Source organism: Bos indicus x Bos taurus, chromosome 29 (genome assembly GCF_003369695.1).
Source record: "Bos indicus x Bos taurus breed Angus x Brahman F1 hybrid chromosome 29, Bos_hybrid_MaternalHap_v2.0, whole genome shotgun sequence".
NCBI classification, from domain to species: domain Eukaryota; kingdom Metazoa; phylum Chordata; class Mammalia; order Artiodactyla; family Bovidae; genus Bos; species Bos indicus x Bos taurus.
Window position 1 is genome coordinate 16,086,607 of NC_040104.1, and position 24,921 is coordinate 16,111,527.

Here is a 24,921-nt window from a genome sequence, read left to right on the forward strand (position 1 = left end):
ATCCTTGAGAGTACTCCACCACCTCTGATGCCACTTATTTTTGTTTTTTTAAAGATTTTTTTTTTTTTTTGATGTGGACCATTTTTAAAGTCTTTATCAAACTTGTTACAATATTGTTTCTGTTTCAAGTTTGATTTTTTTGGCCATGAGTCATGTGAGATCTTAGCTCCCCAACCCCGTGCACTGGAAGGGGGTCTTCATCACTGAACCACTAGGGAGACCCTAATGCCACTTCCAATGAAGCTTAGCTGGAAATCTGGACACATGAAACAGGATCGACTGTTCCCAACTAGGAGGCACATCCCAGCTCATTCTTGGCAATAAGACTGTTCTCAGGGGCTTCCAGGGATATAAATGCAAAAAGAACCATGGACAACTCCGATAGCACTCAACTGTAGGCAAATTGAGGGCAGGGTGATGTCTTTCATCTTTGTATCTCTAAGTTTCTGCTCCATAGGAAGAGCTCAAAGTCTACTTGGCTACCTTCAACATTTCCTGGCTATATTGAATTCAGTTGAATAATCAGACACTCAGAAGCATCAGTACCGGGCAAAATAATAGTAACACTTCTATGGTTCTCTCTTGCACAGATGTAGCAGCCATGGGACATATTTTATCATTTGGTTCTTAAGCAGTATCCTTACTTGCCAGGTACGGCCAAGAGAACAGGGCAGTGGCCAGCAGCCCTGAGTTCTAGTCTTGATTTACCAGTTGTTAACTTTATTCCCATGACAATGGGTCCTCTCTGCTGGGTTCGCTCCCTACCTCCTTATGAAATGAGTGGGTTACATGTCTTTCAAGGTGCCCTGTGACCCTAGCATTCTGTCATTCTCTGACTCCAGGGTCTTAAGATGACCCCAAACGTAGAAGAAGAGAGATGGTTCCCCTCAGGACCCCTGACTCTAGTCCTGTTCCCCTCTGGGTATCTGGTGTTTGCTTTGACGTCACTTTGATTTTGCTCATTTGCCTGGCGCTTCTTTCCTTTTCTGTCTGCCTATTACTCTGCTGACAACCTCTCCTCTTGTAACTTACAAAGTTTCACGGCTCTCACAATCCACGAGCAGCCTCACCTTTGCCCTGTTCCCTTCCTCCTCAGTTCTCTCCATTCATGACCGCTTTCTTTTCCTCTGATGCTTCTTTCCCTTCTTCAAGCTGCTCTTTGGCTCTTCCCTCTGAAATCCTCACACACCAGACTCTAGCCCAGATGAACAATGATTTTTTGATCCTCTGCAGGACAGAAGAGCACGTATTCTTCTAGAGCCCAGCCCTTCCTCACTCCCCTAGAGCCATCACTGATTCAGATGGACCCCGCCCCTCCTGATTAAACATCCTGCTGTCCATTTGGTGCCACCCCATTCTCTGTAACCACCCTGCAAGCAACATCTTCTCGCCTGAGCTCCTATTTGGAATCTCCACCAGGAGAGGGGGGCCTTTCGCCTTTTTAGAGAAGGCAGCAGCAGCACAGGCATGTCTCAGGCTAGAGCTCTTCTTTCGGTCTCTTGTGTGTATGGAGAATTCACTGCTCTTCAACCAACCCCAGCTTGCTGTAGGCAACACAGGGAAAAACAAAAACAGCCGATTTCCCTTGCATTGGCAAGTGTTCCCTTCTCCATCCCTTCTTTAGTGTGGAGATGTGCCACTGCTGGGAGTCTTCATCTCCCCCACGTCCTCACCTGCCTGCCAGCCCTCCAGTCCACACGGCAAGCTCCTCCGTGCCCCCTCCTTTGCAGTCCCAGGATTATTAAAGGAATATGATTGTTTTCTTTCATTCAGACAGTTTGTGTGAGTGTGTATGTGTGTGCCTGAGAGCTTGAAAGGCATTGTCCTATAGATATTTTTATAACCTGCAGCAATTACAGCTGTCAGCACAGAGACAAGCTGTGACAAGTTGATTTATGTATACAGTATATGTGTATGCAGGAGGGAAGAGGGGGGTGCAGAGAGAGATGGGGCGGGGGCACGGAGGGGAGAAGGTGGAGGTGGGCGCTCGTTAGGAATCCTCTTTCCAGGAGGTAGAAAGGAAGTTGTTTCTATAAAGAACACAAATAATGAAATTGCTCTGACTGTCATTCCTTTTTCATTAACTCGGATATGCTGGGCAAAAAATAAAAAAAAAATAAAATAAAATAAATCCAGCAGTTTTTATGAAGCAAGAGACAGGATATAAGATAAGCCACCAAGTGTTGGTTATATTTAGGGATTAGGCGATGAGACGGGAGCTGACATATGATTTTGATCTTCATCTATTCAAACCGCTTCAATCACGAGTTTCAATAAAACGGATTCTGCCTTGTTAATTGTGCCGGCATCTCTGACCTCTCACCGCTTTCTCAACTTCCATTTTTGAATGAAGTTTGGATCCCTGGGTCCACGAAGCAGCTATGAGGTTGCCAGTGGCTTTTCTTTGTCCACCCTGATCTCTGCTGGGTTTCCTGTTGGCCAGGCCAGGAGGCTGCGGCTCACCACTGTCCCTTCCCCAGCCAGACACAAAGACGGTGTGTCTATCTCAGACCAAGAGCCCGCAGACTGGTATAAGCCGAACATCCTACAGAGCCTGTGAGAAGAGTTCTTTTTCTGCCTGGCTATAATAATGAAGCAGTGGCAGGCAAAATATATTAATAAACCATCTTCTACCTTAAATGGATTTCTAAGTATTTTACCGTAGAGTTAATCATGTCTGTAGGCCCCTCGGGAAGGCTGGCTGTTGTCATTACACACATTCCGAGATGCAAAAACTAATGCTCATTTGTACCTACCTGGGAATTAGATGCAAGAGCCAGGATGAGAATTTATCATGAAAGGAGTCATGCCTGCCATTCTCAAGTCTGGAGGAAAATGACTCCAAACCCCAGAAAGAGTCCCTCTCCCTTCTCCACTGCTGTGCTTGTTTCTACTTGAGGTGCTAAGACCTGTTTACCAAGAGGAATTGGAGGGGTGGTTACAGTGGTGGTGGATGGTCAGAGGTAACTCCTTAGCCCTACGGGAGAATCCCAAATTCAGCAGACTGAGGTCAGCAATCATGATCTCACACCTAACGTCTGCTATCATATAACATTTGAGCTCGGGGAAATCATGCGATTTCCTATTTCCCCGAGATTTCCCACTGCAAATATCGAGACAAAATAGGGTCTGGCAAGAATGGACTGGTGCTGAAATCGGTTAATTCTCTTCTTCTTTCAAAAACATAAACAAAATCTCCTGCTCCCCATAGACATCATTTTTGGTTTTCCTGAGAGCAAAGTCATCCTTTGTGGTCACAAGTTGACAATTGATTTTTCTTTTTTTGGTGTTATATATCAAATGGCCCCACCAGCTAAAAGTAGCAGATGGATTTCCCTGAGAATTTAATATTAGAAAAGTCAGTGGAGGAAACGAGGGGGAAATGGGTCTAATGATGGATTAAGTTTGATCTTCAGTGTGAGTTGCTCAACTTTACCTGGTAGTACATTTTCTGGGGGCTTCCCAGGTGACTCAGTGGGTGAAGAATCCATCTGCAATGTAGCAGACCCAGGGTCCATCCCTGGGTTGGGAAGATCCCCTGCAGGAGGGCATGACCAACCCACTCCAGTATTCTAGCCTGGGGAATCCTGTGGACAGAGGGACCTGGATGGCTACAGTCCATGGGGTTGCAAAGAGTCAGACATGACTGAAGCGACTGAGCATGCACGCATGCACACTTTCTGATTACCTGTTAAAAGAGGAAGCCATACCTTCTCAGTCTTTCTTTGTTACCTTGCTTGGCTTCCACATCTGCACACCCACCTCCATCCCTTCCAACCCAGGGCAGTTGTGGGCACGGGGTATGAGGAGTGAAATGCTTGTGCATCATTCACACACGTGTTATCTACACGTACCTGGGATGATTGGTTGAAAGATACATGGACTTTATGGCACCAGGACCCTTATATGACAGTGACTTAGTTGGAATAATTCAGTTTCTTTTTGATGGTGGCTGGATGACTCTGGGAAGAACACATTTTTTGTTGTTATTGTTGCTTTTTAACAATTGTTAAAAAAAAAAAAGCCTCCTGGTTGGATTTGGGAGAAAGTCCAGGGGAAAAACAAAGCCACACTGCCTCTTCTCTTTCCCCAGGGAGAATCTGGGTCAGTGCAGGGAGCTCAGACAGGAGTCCCCAAGCAGAGAATCATGTTGGTGTTAGCATGCGGGGTGGGCTGTGTGCAGCTCGGGGCTTCCCCCTTGCTCAGGAGCCTGGCCCAGGAGGGAAGGAGCCACATTCCATCAGAGCTGAAGTAAGAGGAAACATACAAAGGTGGGCACACAGCAGCCAGAGAGGAGAAGTGACAGGAACTGAGGCCAGTGCAGCTTCCCCCTGAGTTTCAAGAATTTGAGAAACACACCTCTTAAGATGAAACCGGCTCTGCAAGAGTGTGAAGCCCTGGGCACTTGGGAATCTTCGGTATCAGTAATGCCAGGGGCTCACACTCATTCATCTGAAATGAGCACTCTGCAGGGCCAGCATCTTTTCATGTCGACAGAACAAGAATAGAGAATGTAAGTCAGTGTCGGAACTTGACCAACATTTTGATGTGGTTTTGCCAGATTCGCACGCTAAGAGGCTTCTGTGATTTTGCAGTGGTTTTATACATGGAAGATCTCTATTTAGAATGATGTTTGAAGGAGCTTTTGGCGGGGGGGGGGGGGGGGGGGGCGGCTGTTGGTGGGGTGGGCGTTGACTATTGAATAATAAATGGAATTATTCTAGAACATCCTCCCAACACTTTAAATTTACTCTAAACGCTAATGAATTAATCTGATAATTTTAAACGTGCACACGTGCATGCTTCAGGGTTTTCCTTTCCTAGTTAATTAGTTTGTGACCCTTATTAAGATGTCTCGGGCTTATTAAGACCGCTTGGTAACTTTGCCTTTCTTCTTAATTTGGAAATGACAGCTCCTCAAGGGGGGAAATGGTTAAATTCCTCGCCCGGGCTCGTGCACGGCCGCAGCGCGGCGCGGCGGGGGTTAAGGTGGGCGCCCGCGCCCCGCGCCCCGCGCCCGCCGCCCGCAGGGATGCGCGCGGTCCGCCCGCTTGCTCGGCGCCGGCACCGCGGAGAGCGGCGGTCAGTGATGGAGCTGCTGCCATGACAACCCCGGCGGTCGGGGCCCGCGCGCGTCGGGGCTGCTCCCGGGAGGCCGGCGGCGCGGAGGCCGGGGGCGGCCGCTGAGCTTGGCGTCCGCACGGCTCCGGGGCCGGCAGCGCCTCGCCTTGCCCAGCGAGCGAGCGAGCGAGCGAGCGAGCGAGCGAGCGAAGGGCCGCCGCTGCAGAGACCGCCCAGGCTAGACCGGCCGCATCGCGGCGGCTGCAGCGCGCATTTGGGCTCGGAGGAAGTTGACCAAGGCGGCTGCCGCAGCAACCCCCGTCCGGATCGCACGAAGCCCGGCGTAGCCTCCCTCTCCTGCTGGCTCACCCCTGCGCCTTCTGCGTGCTCCACTTTTAGGCTCTGCTATTGTTACAGACTTATCTGCTGGCCATCCTTCTTCCGAAACTTACAAAGAAAGTATTGGACCTGCCCTTGTTGGAACTGAGGAATTCAGATCATCTCTGGGTGGCCGGATCCAACCCACCCCTGTCCCCTTCTAGTACCAAAGTGCTTACTCCTCTCCCAAGTGCCATGCCTGAACTGTTAACGCAAGGAAGGGGCTCCTGAAACGTGCCCGCACCTTCGCACCTGTCTGGCGCTTCTCCTCTCGGCCACCTTCTCGGCCAAGCAGCACAGAGGCAGCCCCCTTTGGATGTCCTCCGTGGAAACCGCTTCTCCGAGGCTGGAGCGCTGAGGCTCGATTTGGGGAGGAACACCCGACTTGGAGGAGTCTGCGCGCTTTTTCTCCAGCCCGCGCCTCCGGGTCCCCGTGCTCGCTCCCCCACCCCACCCACTTCCTGTGCGCGCCTGGGGGGCGTGTGCCGAGCCGCCGCCGGAGTTCTGGGAAGTTGTGGCTGTCGAGGATGGGGGTCTGTGGGTCCCTGTTCCTGCCCTGGAAGTGCCTCGTGGTCGTGTCTCTCAGGCTGCTGTTCCTTGTACCCACAGGAGTGCCCGTGCGCAGCGGAGATGCCACCTTCCCCAAGGCGATGGACAACGTGACGGTCCGGCAGGGGGAGAGCGCCACCCTCAGGTAGGGAGCCGCCATCCCTCTCTGAATCGACAGTGATTTGTGGAGGGGACGTGGGGGGAGAGCGCTCGGGGTGCAGGTGCGTACCGTGGAGCTGCTGCAGGGAGGCTTCGCTGCTTCGCTGGGCTGCCCACTTCATGGCTGAGCTGGGTGTTCTGCCTGGAAAGGTGGTGGTCATGGGGAAACGTTCAGCGGTTCCAGAGATGAGCTGTTTCCCAAACCTGGCCTCCTTGGCTCAGGACTTGGTAAGCAGGAGGGGCGCTGGGCCAGGGGGTCTCTGATATGGAGGCCAGGGTCCTGAGCGCTGTCTGTTGCCTGAAGCTGGTGGTGTGGTGACTGGGGGCCTGGCTGGGGCTCAGCGTGAGCAGTCTTCTCTGAAGTTAATGAGTCCCAGAGGTCGGGTCTGGCTTCCTGTGAATGCCATCACTCTGCCCATGCCATGGGAAATTGCCAGCCAGCTCCCATACTCTGGTCGAGCGGCTGTTTTGTCCTGGGTCTGACTGTCTGGGCTTTCTTGGGGCACCTTCGAGCCTCGAGCTGGTGACCAGAGGGACATGCTTTCTCTATCTGAACATGGCCCTGAGATCGAAGCCATGGACATGAGTCTGACTTCTCCTTGGAAAATATCACTTGCTCTCTCAGTGGTGCTGTCCTCCACAGCAGTGTGTGCAAAGCTCATCTACCCAACGGAAAGGGGATTTCATTGTTGAGTTGGGTCTTGATGGACTTCTGGGGTTCAGGCTGATAGGAGCTGGAGGAAGAAGAGAAGAAGAATCTTGGCTATGTTTTGTGTGAGGTAGGATGAGCCTGTCTCTCTTTCTACCCTGCCTCCTGAAATGCTAACTCCAATTTCCAGTGTCTACAAACCATACCACACACAGGAGGGCCACACAGAACGTCAGTGATTGTAAGCGGGGATCTTATGCTCTGGAATTTGATGAGAGTCCGCAGGAGGTAGAAGTTAAGAAGGTTCGTGGAAAGAATGATGTGCTTGCTTAAATAAAGTTTCCCAGACTGGGCCACCGCTGAGCTGACTGCACGGTAGTGTGGCAGTATTCCATTCTCTGTGCATGAAGATTCTTGGAGAGACAACCTTGGTGCTGGTAGCCACTGTTTTACCCCTTCTGTGACTGTCCTTCTAAGGTTTATGGATGATGCATGAGGCAATACCCACAGGATAGAAAATGTTGAGGAAGGGGCATGGGTTACAAAGCTGACTTGTCAGGATGTTGCCGGAGGAGGGGTGAGATTTAAGGGCCTGTCGAAGCCTGTAGGCACCCATGCTCCTTTGTCTCTGGCAAGCTAACACCCATGCCCCCAAGGATTGCTAGGTTTTCTTTGGTTCTGGGATCCACCTCTTCCACGGAACCCTGAGTTAGGGATGATTTTGAGCAAAGGTTAAAGATTTGACTGCCTCATACCCGAAATAGCTGTGTGTCTGCTTTATAAAGGATTTCGTGGACGCTTCAAATGTGTCCTGATCTCAGACTGTTTAGAAAGAAACACAAAAACAAGCCTCTGAAGCAATATAGTGAATGGCATGTAGTGTCCTCTGCATGTGCCCTTTGTCCCCCAACCTTTGGCTGCAAGGTGTAGCCCCCAGGAGATAAGACAGAGACAGTCGTACCGGAGAACACTGTAGACATGAATGGAATGGTACTTTCAAGAAGGTGGAAGGTAGTCAGCTCTGTAGACATTAGGAGATAAAGAAGCAAGACCAAGAGGTCTTGCAGTCAGTAGCTCCCATAGTATAGGAACAGTGAGGGGATATGGGTGGGCCGGGGTGTGGTCTTCGGCAGGCAGCCCCCAGGCTCAGGAGAATCAGGACCCCGCCAGCATATGCTCCACCCGGGGCCAGGCCTGGGTAGGAGCAGCTCCTCTTGAAAAATCGCATGATTGTGTACCTGCTGGCTTCTCTCTCTTTGTCTTCACTACCGTGCCTCTTGCTGGCTTTCTCTGGGCCTTTCTCTCCGTCTCTCTCTTGCTCTCACGTTTGTTTGCATTTTGACGTGTGTTTGGACTCACTGGTCTTGACTGGTTGTAGATGGAAGAAGTGGGATACTGTGGGGCTTCCACAGCCCAGCTCTGGCGCAGAGGCCCTCCTGGAGCTTCCCCTGACACTTAGGCAGCCCCTGGGGCCGACTGTCTTCCCATCACGCAGCAGAGAGACCCTCCCAGTGGAGGGAGCCCTCCGGGGCAGGGGTTAGAGGAACGGGGATCTGTCTGATGCCAGCCCACTGGCCGCGGGCCTGAGTGGGGATGTGAGCTGGGCCGCAGGGAACGGGGGTGCTCGAATCTCTGTAGGACGAGCTTGGTCCTCCGCACGCCCTCCCTCACTGGACGAGGAAGGGCCACCATGGTGGGGTGCACTTCCGTGGAGAAGCCCTTAAGCCCTCAGACATGGGCTTGGCCTCTTGTGATTCTCTGTGCAGAGAAGCAAGTAGGAAATATCAGAATGTATTTTGTTTGCACAGAAATTGCGAAATTTGCATGTAACCTGATTTCAGGTTGCAACACTGTAGTGGTTCAGGGCTCTGGGTTATTTCCCTTTGGGTTTTATTGTGTGTATGTTGGTCTCTTCTTTCTTTTGTCCTCCCTCCCTTTCCCTCCTTCCTTCTTTCCTCCCTTCCTTATTTCTTGATTCAACATGTCACCAAGCTACCCACCCCAGTCAGGCTGGCCCTGACCACCCCAGCCCTGCCAGGGGAGCCACCCTCCTCAAGTCACCGTGGGTGACCATGAGGTTTACGCTTGTAGTTTTCTCCTCAACCAGCAGAGGACTTTTTGCTCTAATTTCATATTATTCTGCTTTGTTCTCACCAGTTTCGTTTTTGTTTTTTTTTTTTTTTTTGAGGATCTTTTGCAGTCCCCAAAGAATGCATGCTTCAGCAGCAGATTCTAATGTGAGGGAACTTTTTAGGAGGTTTTATTTCCTCCAATTAGCTCTAATGATCCTTGTGGAAGAACCAGGAGACCTTTCACCTAGTATGGCATCCACAGTCTGAATAGAATTACAGACAATTTGCAGTCTCCCACTCCTTCTGCCCTCCTGCCAATAGTCTGTATGCATATTTTTACAAAAGAGTGAGGTTTCATACAATAGACTGTGAAATAATAATAATAATATTAACTTAAGTTTCTTGGGTGCTCACTATGTCTGAAGGAGTACTCTAGGTGTTTTATATACTGTTTCACCTATCACCAAACTCATAACATAAACATTTAACCCTAATGCCACCCCTCTGATTGTAGGTGCCATGATCACCCCCATTTTACAGATGCTAAAACTGAGGCTTGGAGAGTTTATATCATTTGATTAAGGGTGCACAGCTAGGAGATTTGGAAGCCAGATTATGCAGCAGTAGTAATAATGTTAAATAGATGCATGCATGTCGCTTCAGTCATGTCCAACTCTCTGAACCATAGCCTGCCAGACTCTTCTGTCTGTGGGATTCTCCAGGCAAGAATACTGGAGTGGGTTGCCATTTCCTTCTCCAAAATAAATGCATAGTACTATCAGTTACTGGTCAGTTATTCGCAATGAATCCTCACAACAACTCTCTGAAATAGATCTAATAATCTATTACATCTCAAATTACAAGCCCGAAGTCTCCATTTTGGGCTTCCCAAGTGGCAGTGCTAGTTGTAAAGAATCCGCTAATACAGGAGATGTAAGAGACGTGTGTTCGATTCCTGAGTCAGGAAGGTCTCCTGGAGGTGGGCAAGGCAACCCACTCCAGTATTCTTGCCTGGAGAATTCCATGGACAGAGGAGCCTGGTCGGCTACAGTCCATGGGGCCACAAAGAGTCAGACGTGATTGAAGTGACTTTAGCACACACACATGCGTCTCCGTTTTATAGATGAGGATGCTGAGACGCAGAGAGGGGAGTTTACCTAAGATCACACGTTAGTGAGTGGCCGAGTTAGTGGAATGCCGAGTCCTTGACTTTGCAGGACCAGCTTTCCCCAGCGCGTCCTATGCTCCCCTGATGACTCTTCTCAAGTGGTTGGTGTCTCCCCACTCATTTTCTCTCTTGCCCTGTCTTGCAGTGGCATTCATCTCCTTTTTCCCTCTCCTTGTGGTTGGGGGGCAGCGAGCTCTTGGAAGCAGGAGCGCCATGTGCCATGTTGTGTCCGGAGCGCCATGTGCCCCCAGATGTCCATTGAACAGATGAGATGGCTAAAAACAAAACAAAACAGAATATCACCCAGTCTCCATACAACTGTGGTCCAGCCAAGATGTGTGGAATGGTTCTTACTTGAAGGGCGTGAGCTGGATGTTGGGTGTGGAAAGGCTTGAGGCTGAAGCTTCTCACCCAGGACCTTGGGTCCAACTCACAAGGCTGGGCTGTGGGCGCAGAGGTCGAAGAGGTCATCAATCGTGGAGGACGTTGTGTCCATTAATGGGTGGGTGGGTGGTCTGCCTGTGGTCAGAGAACAGTATCTTCCTCCCAGTGGACATGACTGTGCTGCTCTGATGGGATCAGGGGAGCCTGAGATATCAGCTGTGTGGCTCTCATTAATTAGACTATCACTAAATGTCACCATGTCACTTGACAACTTTGATGAATGCATGTCACGTTTTCATAGATTCCCCAAACGAGGCAACTGGTGAAGTCAGTTGTCTCCTTGGGTGAGATCTGGTAAGTGGGTATCAGAGCTGAACTATACTTTCTGTCCTGTCCCGAGACTTGAGGCTTTGCCACTGCGGGATGTTTTATTTAAAAGAAAAAAAGTGAGAAATTTACAAGACGGAAGTGGGGTTTCACATAACAGTTCCAGGGGATAGCAGAGAACAATGTGATTTCCATACTTGAGGAACCCCGAGGGGCCTCTTCTGCTGCAAGAAGTGCGTGTTACTCAGGTTTGGAAAGCCTTTAACATTTCATTCTCAAAGCTGGTGGGTCCTCTGTGAGTCTCTCCAACTACTACGTGGCCTCTTGAAACCAGAATTATGCCGCCTTCAGGTTTCCGTTCCTAGTTCCTAGTGCATGACTTGGACCAGGGTTTTTGCTAATAAAGCCTGGCTTGCCTCCCTCTCTGTGCTGTGCACACCCTGACCTTCTTTCTGTTTCTTGAACACAGAAAGATTACTCTTGCTAGAGAGCCTTCCCACGTGTGGCTCCCTTTGTGGTGATGCCCCTCTTTCAGCTCTTCCCACGGTGGTGGCTCTTCATCATTTTGGCCTCAGCTCAGATGGAATTCCCTCCCTCTAGCCTGACACCCAGATAAAAGTGATTCCCTAGCATTTCCACCAGGATTGGGCTGGCATGTCATCCTGGATTATTTTCAGAGCAGTTTTTCCATTCGTTTGTCTGGTTATGTGCTCGTGGGTTTGTCTTCCCCAAGCAGGTTGTAACTTACTTGAGGCTTGATGTCTTCTCTGTCTTTTCCTGTCTTATCCTGTGCAGTATCTGGGAGATGCTAGGTGCTCAGGATGTAGCTCTTGCATGAGTGGAGGAAGACACGTGGGTCTGAGATCACCATCTCCTCCTTGCCCTCTCTGCCCTCTGTCCTCAGTTGTCCAGAGTTGTCCTGGGCCTGAGTGTGTTCCTGGCTCAGTGTCATTTCTGTCTGGGTTGTGCTGTGTTGGGCATGAGGGTGCTCTTGAGGAGGGCACAGCTACACAGAAGTCATTGAACTGGTGTCCTTCTGTCCAGATCGCAGATGGTCTGTGTCAATTGTCTGCTATTTCATAACCGCGCCCATGACACATGCTATGTTTCTGCCAGGTCACTTTCCTGCCCAGTCCTTAAGCTTTTGAAGAGCTGCTGCTCTCTGAGGATGTACTCAGCCTTAGATAGATCTCAGGGAAATGAGCATTTTCAAGATAAAGAGGGGCACAGAGAGGCGCCTCTCTGCCCATCCTTCTTTCTGTCTGTTTGGAGTCTGCTGTCAGTGGGTGTCTGGTCAGGTAACTATTGATTCGATGCTTCTGAGTTAACTCCTGCAGAACAGCAATGCCACTTGGGAAGCGGGTGCTGCCCTGGCCCCTCCCAGGATGGACCTCTGTGCACTCACTTCGCCAGGCATCCTGCTGGGGGACCGAGGCTCAGAAGAGCCTGGACAGATGGGACTGTGGAGAGAGGCTCCTGGAAGCACACTCAGCCTGTTAAGGAGCCAAAAACTAAAATGGGAAAGCTGAAAACCCAGCCAAATGCTGGACAGAAGGAAAAGGACATGTGAGTTCATAGGAGAGCCCGAAGAAGGTGCAGAGTGACAGCCTGTTTCTCAGGGACTCCTCACCTATAAGATTAGGTGGTTTGCAGAAATGCTTCTCTTTTCTTTTGAGAAAGAATGGCAGAGACCAGGGGGTTCAGCCATCTAGTTTTCCAGATAGTGAGACTGGTGACATCAGCTCACACAAGGAGGCTTCCTGCAGAGTGAGGAGGAGCTGACCCCCAGCCCACACTGCGTCACACACTGGGAGCCCTTGCTTACCTGTGTGCCTGAGACAAGGTCAGCTTGTACTACTAAGTGCACAGGCCTCACGCCACCTGGGATGCCGCCGACGGACCTGGCCAGCGTTTACCACCAAGCTCTCTCCTAACTGCTTCTTTCCTCGGCCACTAAAGTCAGCATTCTTAGCCTGTATCAGCTCTGCCTGCGACTCTGTGGGACAATGTGTCAGGCAGGCGCTGAGCACCCTACCAGTAGAGACGTACTGAACACTCGGAGCTGCTCCATGAGCCAGAGCCAGTTATTATTCCAGTTTTACACATCAGGAAGGCAAAGGACGGGAAGGCAGAGAGAGCCGTTTCCCAGCCATTTCCACACGGTCAAATGGAGACAGGGGCTGGGACTTGGACAGGTTTTGTCTGTTTTCTAGGCTCCTTCTCTTTTTGTAACAAAGGACTTTCCTCATTCTGTTTCTTTTCTTCGTCGTTAGTTTCATCTCCTCCCAGAAACCAAGTGCATTTTTTGTTCTTCTTTGTCCTGGGCACAAGAACCCCCTTTTTGAAAGTGTTTTAGGAATTGGGTATGGGGGGCGTATACAGTTTGGTGTGGTCTGTGGCATGATGGAGTGTGTAAGGTTTGGTGTGGTCTGTGGCATGATGGAGTGTTTAAGGTTTGGTGTGGTCTGTGGCATGATGGAGTGTTTAAGGTTTGGTGTGGTCTCTGGCTTCATGGGAATGTGTAAGGTTTGGTGTGGTCTGTGGCGTGATGGAGTGTGTAAGGCTTGGTGTGATCTGTGGCATGATGGAGTGTGTAAGGGTATTGTCTGTGGCTTCATGGGAGTGTGTAAGGTTTGGTGTGGTCTGTGGCATGATGGAGTATGTTGGGTTTGGTGTGGTCTATGGCATGATGGAGTATGTTGGGTTTGGTGTGGTCTATGGCATGATGGACTGTGTAAGGGTGTGGTCTGTGGCTTCATGGGATTGTTTAAGGTTTGGTGTGGTCTGTGGCATGATGGAGTGTGTAAGGTTTGGTGTGGTCTGTGGCATGATGGAGTATGTTGGGTTTGATGCGGTCTATGGCATGATGGAGTATGTTGGGTTTGGTGTGGTCTATGGCATGATGGAGTGTGTAAGGGTATTGTCTGTGGCTTCATGGGATTGTGTAAGGTTTGGTGTGGTCAGTGGCATGATGGAGTATGTAGGGTTTGGTGTGGTCTGTGGCTTTATGGGAGTGTGTAAGGTTTGGTGTGGTCTGTGGCATGAGGGAGTGTGTAAGTTTTGGTGTGGTCTGTGGCATGATGGAGTGTGTAAGGTTTGGTGTAGTCTGTGGCATGATGGAGTGTGTAGGGTTTGGTGTGGTCTGTGGCATGATGGAGTGTGTAAGGGTATTGTCTGTGGCTTCATGGGATTATGTAGGGTTTGGTGTGGTCTATGGCATGATGAGTGTGTAAGGGTGTGGTCTATGGCTTCATGGGATTGTGTAAGCTTTGGTGTGGTCTGTGGCATGATGGAATGTGTAAGGTTTCGTGTGGTCTGTGGCATCATGGGGTTGTGTAACGTTTGGTGTGACCTGGAGGCATAAGGAATGACCCAGCTGGCCTCTAGAGGTCCCTTCTCATCAGAGAATCATAAAATCTCCATAGATTGTTCAGAGTAAGAATTTTATTCCAGGTTCTTCCACCAGCCTTTTGCTTCAGATATTAGCAGTCTTGGGCTCTCTCACAGAGAGTTCACATTGAACACATTTCAATGGAAACATGAGTCTGTGAGGACTCCACAAGCCAGTCTGTCTGGCTGCCCAGGCATTGGAGGTGAATAGGTAACAGCTCAACCTATTAATGCCCTTCTTTGTTGTATTAGAAATAGGGCCATTGGCGTCTCTCCTGGGGAAACTTGAAAAAATTTTAAGTAATATGAACATCATATTTCTTTAAGTTCAGAGTCTCCACTGAAGGGTAAAATGTAACGTTATTCTTGCATTCTTTGAGATTATTTTGCTTCTTCAGGAGCAGGTTGATAGAATCCTGCTATAATCAATCAATAATACCATTAACATCTTTTAAATGATCAAGTGATAATATTTTTAGGAAAGGAAGAATTAGTTGGGGTTAAGATGCAAGTTCAAGTCACAGGTGGGAACCAAAGGCAGGGAGGAGACAGTAGGGGTGTTTAAAGGGAATGCAATTGAAGGAGAAAAAGCTCTTCACAAGACAAGATCTTTCTAATTCATATTCCTGCAGGAGTGGTGTGCCAGAGAGAAAATGGCCTGGGAGACAGGATTCTGCTAAGTCTGACTTTCTCTGTGTCATCTTGGGCTGTTTTTACAAATTCTTCTGTATAAGGAAGATAGCCACTTCCTACCTCAAAGGGTTGTTTTGGGTTAAAATGAAATAATGTATACAAAGTTTAGTCTAGAATTATAGCTCTCTTTCCGTGTGTGTGTGTGTGTGTGTGTGTGTGTGTGTGTATAAGCATATAAGTATATGAATGTATGCATATACATAATAGTAACACATGTCGCAATTTTCATTAAAACCTATTGCAGTTTAAACACTGCCCACACTTTGGTGGATGAACTACAACTGGCTTCTGGAAGATCTATGAGGAGAAGAATGCCTCTTCATCCAGCTCATACTTCTCTGGATGTTTCTCCTACAAATCTGCTTAGATCCTAGGAATCTTCTGTTCACTTTCTTGAGCTATTTTATATCAGAGATGGAGTGAGGAGAAAGGTCTTTATTTTTCATCACAGATTCTTGGATAGCAAGTTATGACAGTTCATGGCTCTCAAGATGAATTTCCTACCAAAAACAGAAAATTATGCTAAAGGATCTTTGGAGCCCAGTTCAGTTCAGTTGCTCATTCGTGTCTGACTCTGCAACCCCATGGACTGCAGCACACCTGGCCTCCCTGCTGGTGCAGCACACCAGCACACCAACTCCTGGAGTTTACTCAGACTTATGGCCATTGAGTTGGTGATACCATCTAACCATCTCATCCTCTGTAATCCCCTTCTCCTGCCTTCAATCTTTCCCAGCATCAGGGTCTTTTCCAATGAGTCTGTTCTTCGCATCAGGTGGCCAAAGTATTGGAGTTTCAGCTTCAGCATCAGTCCTTCCAATGAATATTCAGGACTGATTTCCTTTAGGATGAACTGGTTGGATCTCCTTTCTGTCCAACCTACATGGCACAGGTTACCTGGCACAAATAGTGGGGTCAGGAGTTGATGTACAGATTTAGGATTTGTAGACCTTTTTACCATGGAAGACTGATTCTTCCATGACAGGTCCATTGGAGTCAGCTGGCAAAGCAGGGTAGGGATGACACTTAAGTGGGGCAGAGAGATTAAGCTCTTCCAGCTTTGAAGCCCTGAGATTGCATTTCCCCTCATCCTCACCTCTTCACTGAGAGGCCATCTCAGGACCCCCATATCAATGGTGAAAATATAAAAGGGTCTCTCTGCATTTGGTAGTTTTTCTCTGGTACAGTTCTGGGATAAGACCGGTGTGCCTGGCCTGAGAAATTGATCTTGAAAGTGTCAGTCACTTAGTTGTGTCTGACTCTTTGCGACCCCATAGACTGTAGCCTGCTAGGCTCCTTTGTCTATGGGATTTTCCAGGCAAGAACACTGGAGATGGTTGCCATTCACTTCTCCAGGGGATCTTCCCGACCCAGGGATCGAACCTGGGTCTCCTGCATTGCAGGCAGATTCTTTATTGCCTGAGCCACAGGGAAGCCCATAGAAATTGATGTTAGAACTAAAGGAACCATAGAAACCATCCTTCTCGCTGCAACTCTGTGCCACAGGGTTCAAAATAGTTTAAATTATAGATAGCAGTCTGAGTTGTTCATGATCTGTTTCTCCCAAATCTCACTGATTCATGTGGTTGAGTTATTTGGGTTGATTTGGGTGTATTTGGCCAACTTGCTGCCTTGTCAGTGTGAGATGTTTTGGCTTAGAAAGCTTTAGAGAGGTTAGATTTGTCTTGTACTATGTACATATGAATTAATCTTACCATCTTGCTGATGGATTTTTAAAAATAATAGAATTTTTAATGAAAGCAGCAGCAACCATGAGACTGATGGAAAATGACAAAACTGACATCAACCTCAGATAAAGCTTTGTTGGCCCCACAGAGGAAAGTGAGATATGTTTGTGTGAAATAATTTCTTGATCTTCTCTGCCTTTCAAACAGGCTGTAATATAGTGGATGAGTGGAAAAGTGCTCTTGCCCTCAGAATAATCATCTTTGGACAAATTTACTTATCAGGAAAGCTCAATCCAAAACAATTCTAACTGGTCAGAACCCAGGAGGAAGAAAGTAAGAAAGAGATATATGCAAAATATTTTTAATTAGATTCAGCCGTCATACATGAAAACTGGAAAAAAATAGCACTTTGGTGTCATGAATTGAATTGCATCACTCCCTCCCAGTCAACAATTCTACTGAAGTCCTCACATCCGGAACTTCAGAATGTGACCTGCTTTGGAAGTAGTTATAAAGAAGAGTTCGCACTGGAGTCCAGTGGGAGCCCAGTGCAGTGCAACTGGTGTCCTGATGGGAAGGTGACGTGTGGAGACGTGGTAGACGCACAGGGAGCTAACTATGTGATGATGAAGACAGATTGGAGCAATGGGGCAGCAAGCCAAGGAATGCCAGAGGTTGCCTGGAAGCCGCAGAGCTCAGAAGGGGCAGGAAGGAATTGTGTCCTATAGGTTTCATAGGGAGCGTGTCTGCAGCACCTTGATTTCAGAATTCTGGCCTCCTAAACTGTGAGATGTATGTTTCTGTTGTTTCAGGCTGTGCAGCTTGTAATGCACTGTTATAACAGCCCCAGAAACTGATACACGTGGGTGTTATAGAGAGATGTCTTAAATAAATCATCACATATGATGCTTATGGTCTGACTGTTCCTCTCCTGGTTATCAGGTCCTAGCCTTCATCACACACATCTAGGAGGCTAAGCCAGGGTAGTGATGCAGTTGGAATTGATTACTCCTTTTTCTTAATGGACCATCAGGACAAACCCTACTGCATCTTACTTCTCAGTGATCTTAGCCACCTCAGAAGTCAGAGATGTCCCAGACTGTGTATCATTTTTTAGATTCTAATCACCATACGGTTCTGTCCATCAATAATCTGACCTGGTTGCAAACCTCTCTCTAATCTCCTGAACCTTTTTATCATCCTCTGGTCTTTATGATCTGTCACATCATATCTGGGGATAGCCTCACATCCCCAGTCTCTTCTCTGAATGTTCCCCCAGCTTTTGCTTCATCTGAAACTTGGCTGTTTCCTGTCTGATTTCCACTCCTAGAGTCAGATCATAGGCTTCCCTGGTGGCTCAGATGGTAAAGAATCTGCATTTAATACAGGAGACCCGGGTTTGATCCCTGGGTCAGGAAGATCTTCTGGAGAAGGGAATGGCAACCCAGTCCAGTATTCTTGCCTGGGAAATCCATGGACAGGGGTCCCTGGCAGGCTATGGTCAACAGGGTCGCAAAGAATCAAACACAACTGAGCGACTAACACTTTTCAGAGTCGAATCAGTGGTGATTTTTTTTTTCCCATGTCCTTGCTTCCATGAGGTCTGAAATGTGAAGAGATGTTCTTCTTGCTGTTCATCATGGCTTATGGATATTTCTTCCCCATCTCTCGGAATCCTATTACACTGCAACACACGCTGTGTACCCTCAGCCTGCTTCTTGCTGCCGTGTCTGCTGTCTGTCCTGACTCGCCTTCCTCACTCTGGAGCTCCAGGCTGTCCATCCTAGTGTTAATCCATGCATCAACTTTCATGACTCAGATGTTTCAAACTCTGCCCCAAGTGGTGTTTTCGATACCAGCCCCATGTGACTCATTGCCAGCCAGCGACAACCTGGTCTTCCTTCAGTCTGCACCATCTTGGGCACAGACACCACCGTTCATCCAGCTGCTGTGTCCCAACACCTAAGAGATATGATGGTTTTTCTTTTTCTCCTATGTGATATCTAGTCCATCAGTAAATCCTGTGTCTTTAAGACACATCCTGAATTAGATCACTTTCCCCATCTGGAACATGGGTGCCCTAGCGAAAGCCACTATCAGCTCTCTCCAGGACCATTCCAGGGGTACCTCATCTGGTCTTCCTGCCTCTATGTCTGTTCTCCCAGAGTCCATTCTCACCTAGTAGGGCAAGGTATCATTTCAGAACATGAATGGAATCTTGTCCCTCTGTTTAAAGTCCTATAGTGGCTTCCGGTTATATTGAGAATGAAATGCGTGTAAAAGACTGTGTTACCTGGTGTGCACCTATCCCTCTATCCTCCCTGCCCTGCTCACCAACCTTCCTTGTTGTTCCTTGAACCCAGCAAGTCCATTCTTGCTGAGGACACGTTCTTTCCTCTCCCAGGACGCACTAGGGTGGCTCCTTCATGGCACTTGTGTGTCTGCTCCAGTCTCCCATTCTCAGAGAGGACCTTCCAGACCATGCTATATGAAATAGTTATACTCTCACATCACTCCATCCCCCTACCTAACTTCAACTTTCTCTATAGCCCTAAACACTTCAGAAATTCTGTTATTTATTTATCTGATAGTTATTTATTGCCTCTTCCACTAAAATGTGAGATCCCCAAGGCCATTGGTTTTATTACGCTCATTTATAGTGGCTAGATTACCGCCTGGAACATGGCATAGATCAAGGAGTATTTTTCGAGTGAATGAGAACTTTATTAGGAATCATAGTAAGCTGCTAATAGTGAGAAGTATTTATCTTTTATTGGAAAGAGGTGACTCAGGAGTAATTCTTTCTTGGCCTAGGTTTGGGGTTTTTACACAGAGCTCAGAGGAGGGTGTATGGGACTCAGCCTTGTTTTCTAGACAGCAGGTGGGTCAGGCCTTGTGGACGGAGTCGTGGGGTAGCGTGACACACTTCATAAAGTCTACACATCCAGAATCAAGAGGACCTTTACAATTCCAGCTTCACAGGAGGTTTTATAGAAAATCTAATAAACACTTGAAAATCGGGATTAGTTTCTAGCTTAAAGCCTATAAACTTGGGCTGGGGAGGAGGGAAGGAAGTGGCAGTCAGGCAGAAAGCAGCCTGTGAGCCTGAAAGTTAACACATTGTTCAATGTCCATTATTTTGTCTGACACTTTCTGAAGAAGGGAATTGTACCTTGAGGCTGTGCAGCACGTGGATGGAGTGCGGAGTCTGGGGCTAGACCGTTCTCTGGGGTTCCAGTCCTGATTCTATCTCACTTTGCAGTTGTGTGACCTTCGGCACGTTGATCCACCTCCCTGGGCCTCCATTTTGTCATCGTTTAAGGGAACTGATCATAGGAATGCTGACCCCTGAGTGAAGTATGGGGCAGTGTGAGCAGTGTCCAGCACTCAGGAAGTGTTAGCGTTGTTTAGCTGGGGAAGGATGGAGCGCGGAGCGTCTCCGCTGTGGGCCCAGCGTGCTGATGTGTCCTGTGACTCCAGGGATGCTGCCGAGAGGCACGTGGACCAGGAATTGGGGCTCTGGAGCCCAAGCTGGCGTTGGTTGGTGCAGACCTGCCGTTTCAGGGGCATCTTTGTGGTGGAGGATTTTGAAGAGTCCTGGCAAATTTCGATGTCTTGGGAATGTGAGCGGTGGTTTGGGGCTAGGGTGACCTGAGTTTTAGTCGAGGCTCTGTCACAACCCACCATGAGATGCTGCTGAGAAAATCAGTGTTCCCAGTCCCGCTGCTTTCCCGCGTGGGGAGGGGAACAGATCCATTCTGCTCCGTTCAGTTTCTTACATCTGAGGAAGAGATTCTTAGCTGTTAACACATATCTAAGTTGTAGAGACTGATTACATCTTTTTCTAAAAAGAATTCTTATTGGATTGTAGGTGCTTCCCTGGTGGCTCAGATGATAAATAATCCTCCTGCAATGTGGGAGACCTGGGTTCAATCCCTGGGTTGGGAAGATCCCCTGGAGAAGGGAATGGCTACCCACTCCAGTATTCTGGCCTGGGAAATTCTGTAGACAGAGGAACCTGATGGGCTACAGTCCATAGCGTTGCCAAGAGTCGGACATGACTGAGCGACTAAGCACATACAGCAGATAGATATATACTAGATATATATATATATAGATCTATTATACCTATATGTAGATATATAGATATATAGATATATATATAAAGTTTTTTACCCACCTTCTGCCACAAAGCTTGACTGTGTTTCCCAGCCTCTTTTGAGTTTAGCTGTGGCCAGATGACAGAGTTCTACCCAAAGGTGAGCAAAAGTGATGTTGGATTGGCCCCTAAAAACCTCCCATGTGAAATACTTCAGACTGTTTCGCCTTGCACCATCTGTATGTTGGTGCCCAAAATTACCTTGGGAACTGTGGCCTATTTGGCAGATGGTTCATGAGCCAAGTGATTGAATGTTCTCATAGAGAGGGCTTCAGCCCCCGCCCTGCCAGCTGACCCAGAACCTCACTCCTTAGATTAGTGCATGAGGGAAAAATGTACTAAAATATACTTCCTTTGTGATAAGCTTCTGTGATTCTGGAGTTCATTCGTTACGATAGCTAGCTTTACTCTCTCTAATTCAGCACAACTGTTGTAAGTCATATTGTCTGATTTCAGCAGCATAGAAATACATGGATCTATTTTCTTTTTTGTTAATCCAAACTTAAGCACTTATTAAAATTTCTTGGCCAGGCTTTTGGTGGTTTTTGCCTGTGTCTGAAAGGAGGAACTTTGGCCTTTTCAAACTGAAGCTGCAGATGTTTGATTTCCCTTTGCTTGAGTCTTTACATCTCTGAACCAAGTCACATGTCTGCTTTACTCTACAAGTTTGTGAAAACCAGTGACAAAGAAAAGTTCTACCTTGAAGTAAATTAGCACATGTCTGTAATGGCTGCGGTTCGAGACATACTGTAATTAGTGGAGATACCTTTTAGATGACAAATTGCTCGTTAATGGCTGGAGGTGTCTTATTTAGAGTAACCTTTTGTGCTGGAGATATTCTAACATTCAGTGTTTTAATTGACACACAAAAGAGACAGATGGGATGATTTTTAGGCTTGTTCTTTAAAATGTTGAAGAGGAAGGAGAGAATTGCTGTCAGAGGGCAGATTTTAAAAGAGCAGCCGGGTGGTGGGGCCGTCACCTGTGGCTTTGGGGACAGGGACAAGGGGAGAGAGAAAGGTGTTGTGGGGGCAGGTCTGTAGGAACCAGAGGCCAAGCAGAGACCGCGGGTGAGAAGTGGTTCCACGCCAGGATTTCGCGGTCCAGAGGCGCGATCCCTTTGCTTTCATTGTTGTTTCAGGATGATAAACAGTGGCTGGCACAGGATGGGTGCTTCCTGTTGTTGTTTAGTTACTAAGTCCTGTCCAGCTCTTTGCCACCCCGTGGACAGTACCCCGCCAGGCTCCTCTGCCCATGGGATTTCGCAGGCAAGAATACTGGTGTGGATTACCATTTTCTTTTCCAGGGAGTCTGCCCACCCCAGGGATCGAACCCGCATCCCCTGCAGAGAAGGCAGGTTCTTTACCACCGTACCACTAGGAGCTTCCTGAATCTGCACTGTATCCATGTGTCACTTGGGCACCACTTACTGTGCATCTCCTGTGGGCCAGGCATTGTTCTAGGCCCCAGTCCCTCTCTCCCCACAGGGGAGCAGGAGCTACAGGCTGTACAGAGTGAAGGAGAGTAATCTTCTCCCAGCCTGCAACTTGCAGCGACCACTTAGCCATAGGCGCTCTTCTTCCAGCCTGACGCGTTCACTAGGACTTGGAGAGACAGACCTGCACTAATGCAACTTCTTCTACTTGGTGCTCTTTGAGCAGTGCACAACCTGCACGACTGTACCAGACGGGCACCAGCTGTCAACACGGAAATCAGTAGACAAACAACATGCTGCGTGGTGAAAAGCTAAATATGGGTGCGGTGCAGGGGCATTTGCAGGGTGGTCCAGGGCCTAATAGTGGGGACAGCTCTATGGGGATCAGCAGGAAACACATTCTAGGCAGAGGAATCGGCAAGTTTCATGATCTAGTGTAAGAAGAGCAGGGTGAGAAGGAGGCGGTCTCAAAACTGAAGGCATGAGAAAAGGCGGATTTAGGATGCTGAGTGTCTTCGGGAAATAGAATAACATCAGAATGAAGAAGCACATGATGAAAGCATCTTCAACTTTAGGAGATGAGAAAATAAATAAAAATCCTACCTGAACAAATCCAGCACCTGTGTCGATGTCACTTCCCATGTGAAGTTTCCTAGTGGAGACTGTCCAGCCTCTCACAGCGTGGTTGTGTAGCACCTGGTACTTGCTGTCTGGATCCCACCTCACACATGTCTAGTCGTGTGAGTCTCGTGGTTTTCAACTGTAATGTCATCTTTCTTGGGTTCATGTTCTTTGTCATCTTCATTTATCACATACGAAAAGTATAAACATTTAAAATCTGCCCAATATCTGATCTGACTTCTTACCTGTTGCCATTTCCAGGATATTACATCGTGAAATTAAGCCGGCGTTTTACGACCGTGTGCAAATGTGTGTGTGTATAGCAGACACATATTTGGAATTAATGGACTTGTAGAAATCAGAGATGGATTAGGCCTAATGAGCTGTTGAGAAGAATTATTTAGCACATATTTCATATCTCTGTTCGGTAATCAAGCCTCCACACTGAGTATGCTAAGAAGGTGAGGTCTTTACATCTCTTCTCTCCTTGGATCATCTCCGTGTGTGCCCGAGAATTTAACATCGGACCTCTGGAGCATTTTGCACCAACTTTATTAACCATCCAGTTTGACATTTCCCTGCCCTTAGGGTGATCTTGGTATTGAAAAAATAGTTGCTTAGCTTGTACCGTTTATATGGAAAATAACTGTTGCCTGGCTCTAAGGAGCCCCCGGGGCTGCTGGACTGGCTCCGACCAGGTGGCAGGAGTCATCAGATGCCAGGTCCTGCCCCCTCCCAAGACAGCCCCTAGTCTGTAGGACAGACAGGCCTGACCTTCGAGAGTGCTGGTTGGAAGACTTGGAGAATTAGCCTAGATGAGAGGTTTAGATATATAATGTTTTGAATTTGTACCCGAAACAGATGATTTCTCTACTGCCTTCTGTTTTCACCTAAGGTATGTTAGAGCTGCCCGTCTGTCCAGTTGGACCAAATGCACTTGGCTGAGGCTCACTCTGTTTATACTGTCCCTTCAAGCCTACGTTTTCAACAGACTTTCAAAATCCTATTCACAACAAAATCCTATTCACAGCCTATTCAGGTTTTCCTGACTAACAGAAAGGAAAGCATTACGAAAGGTGGGCCCCTTGATGGTGTGGAATTTGACCCCGAGAAGGGCTGACTGTTTGAAGCCGTAACAGAGACCTGAAATTATAGGACTTAAAGGAGACGGGTCGGCACAGGTCAGCTTCTGATAGTCAGATGCCTGCCCTGTGGGTTTTCTTTATAGCCTGGTTGGGTATAATACATAAATGCAGAGCCTAAATGTAGAGGCTTCTCAATTCTTGTCCGTCTGCATAAAACATGCTCATTGAGAATGTGTTCTGTAGTGGAAAAAAGATGGAATCCATAGAGGTTTTTGTAAATCAACTATACTTCAATAAAAATCATTGAAAATGAGCGAAAAAGAAAGTTGGGCAAAAATGGGGAAGCTAAATGGAAAGCAAAATGAAAGTTACAAGTGGGAAAAAGACGATGGACTCAGAGTTGGGTAGCTTTGAGCTGGAACTCAGCTTGATCTGGGAAACCGTTAAACCTCTCTGAGCCTTTACATTTCTTATCTGTGCAGTGGGGCTTAAATAACTCCAGGAAAGTGGAGAGTAGGTGGTAATTTGAGACACTGGTTGGAGGTTTTTCTGAGACAGGACCTTTGAGTGAGAACTGACCTAGTGAAGGGAGTGTGTGTATGTAGACGTGGGGAGGATGTTCCCGACAGAAACACAGCCCATACCCAGGTGCACAGGTTGGGGCATCCTTGACTCCAGCAGACAGAGGAGAGGAGGGCGGAGCCGAGATCTTAGCCGTGGTCATCTCAGTGTCCACAGCGACCACTTCCCAGTTTGGCCTTTGTGTTTTGGAAACCACCGGAGCAGTTTGATCATTTTGGTTGCTGCATATTAATAGATTTTTCTAACCTTATTTTATGATTATTTTCGTGTCCCACCCTTGTTTAACTGTAAGGCCAAGCCCGTGTATGACATGCATCCTGTGTCAGGACTGGCCAGAGCCCACACCAGGCTTAGTGAGCTCTCCAGACCCTCAATCACCTGAACCCCTTGTCATATCAGCTCTTTTCCTGCGTCTCTGTCTTTGGTTAGACTCACAATGATTCCCAAAGTAAGAAGCCACTTCCAGCTGTTACATTGTGAGGATGTCCTTGATGGATCAAGAAATTCCCCCAAGTTCAAGG

At 48.0% G+C, this 24,921-nt stretch overlaps 1 protein-coding gene across 8 annotated transcripts in view; it reads left to right on the plus strand.

Moving 5' to 3' along the window:
* NTM (neurotrimin) overlaps positions 1-24,921 on the plus strand; it is a 964,242-nt gene that overhangs the window by 539,659 nt on the left and 399,662 nt on the right. For 4 of the 8 annotated variants that reach the window (XM_027531739.1, XM_027531740.1, XM_027531741.1 and 1 more), the window contains exon 1: positions 5,197-6,133. In XM_027531739.1, the coding sequence (XP_027387540.1) occupies positions 5,967-6,133 (167 nt within the window). In that variant the 5' untranslated portion in view covers positions 5,197-5,966. Of the gene's footprint in view, positions 1-4,177; positions 4,514-5,196; positions 6,134-24,921 lie in introns of those variants that run through there. The other 4 variants (XM_027531737.1, XM_027531742.1, XM_027531738.1 and 1 more) reach the window with 2 other exon arrangements.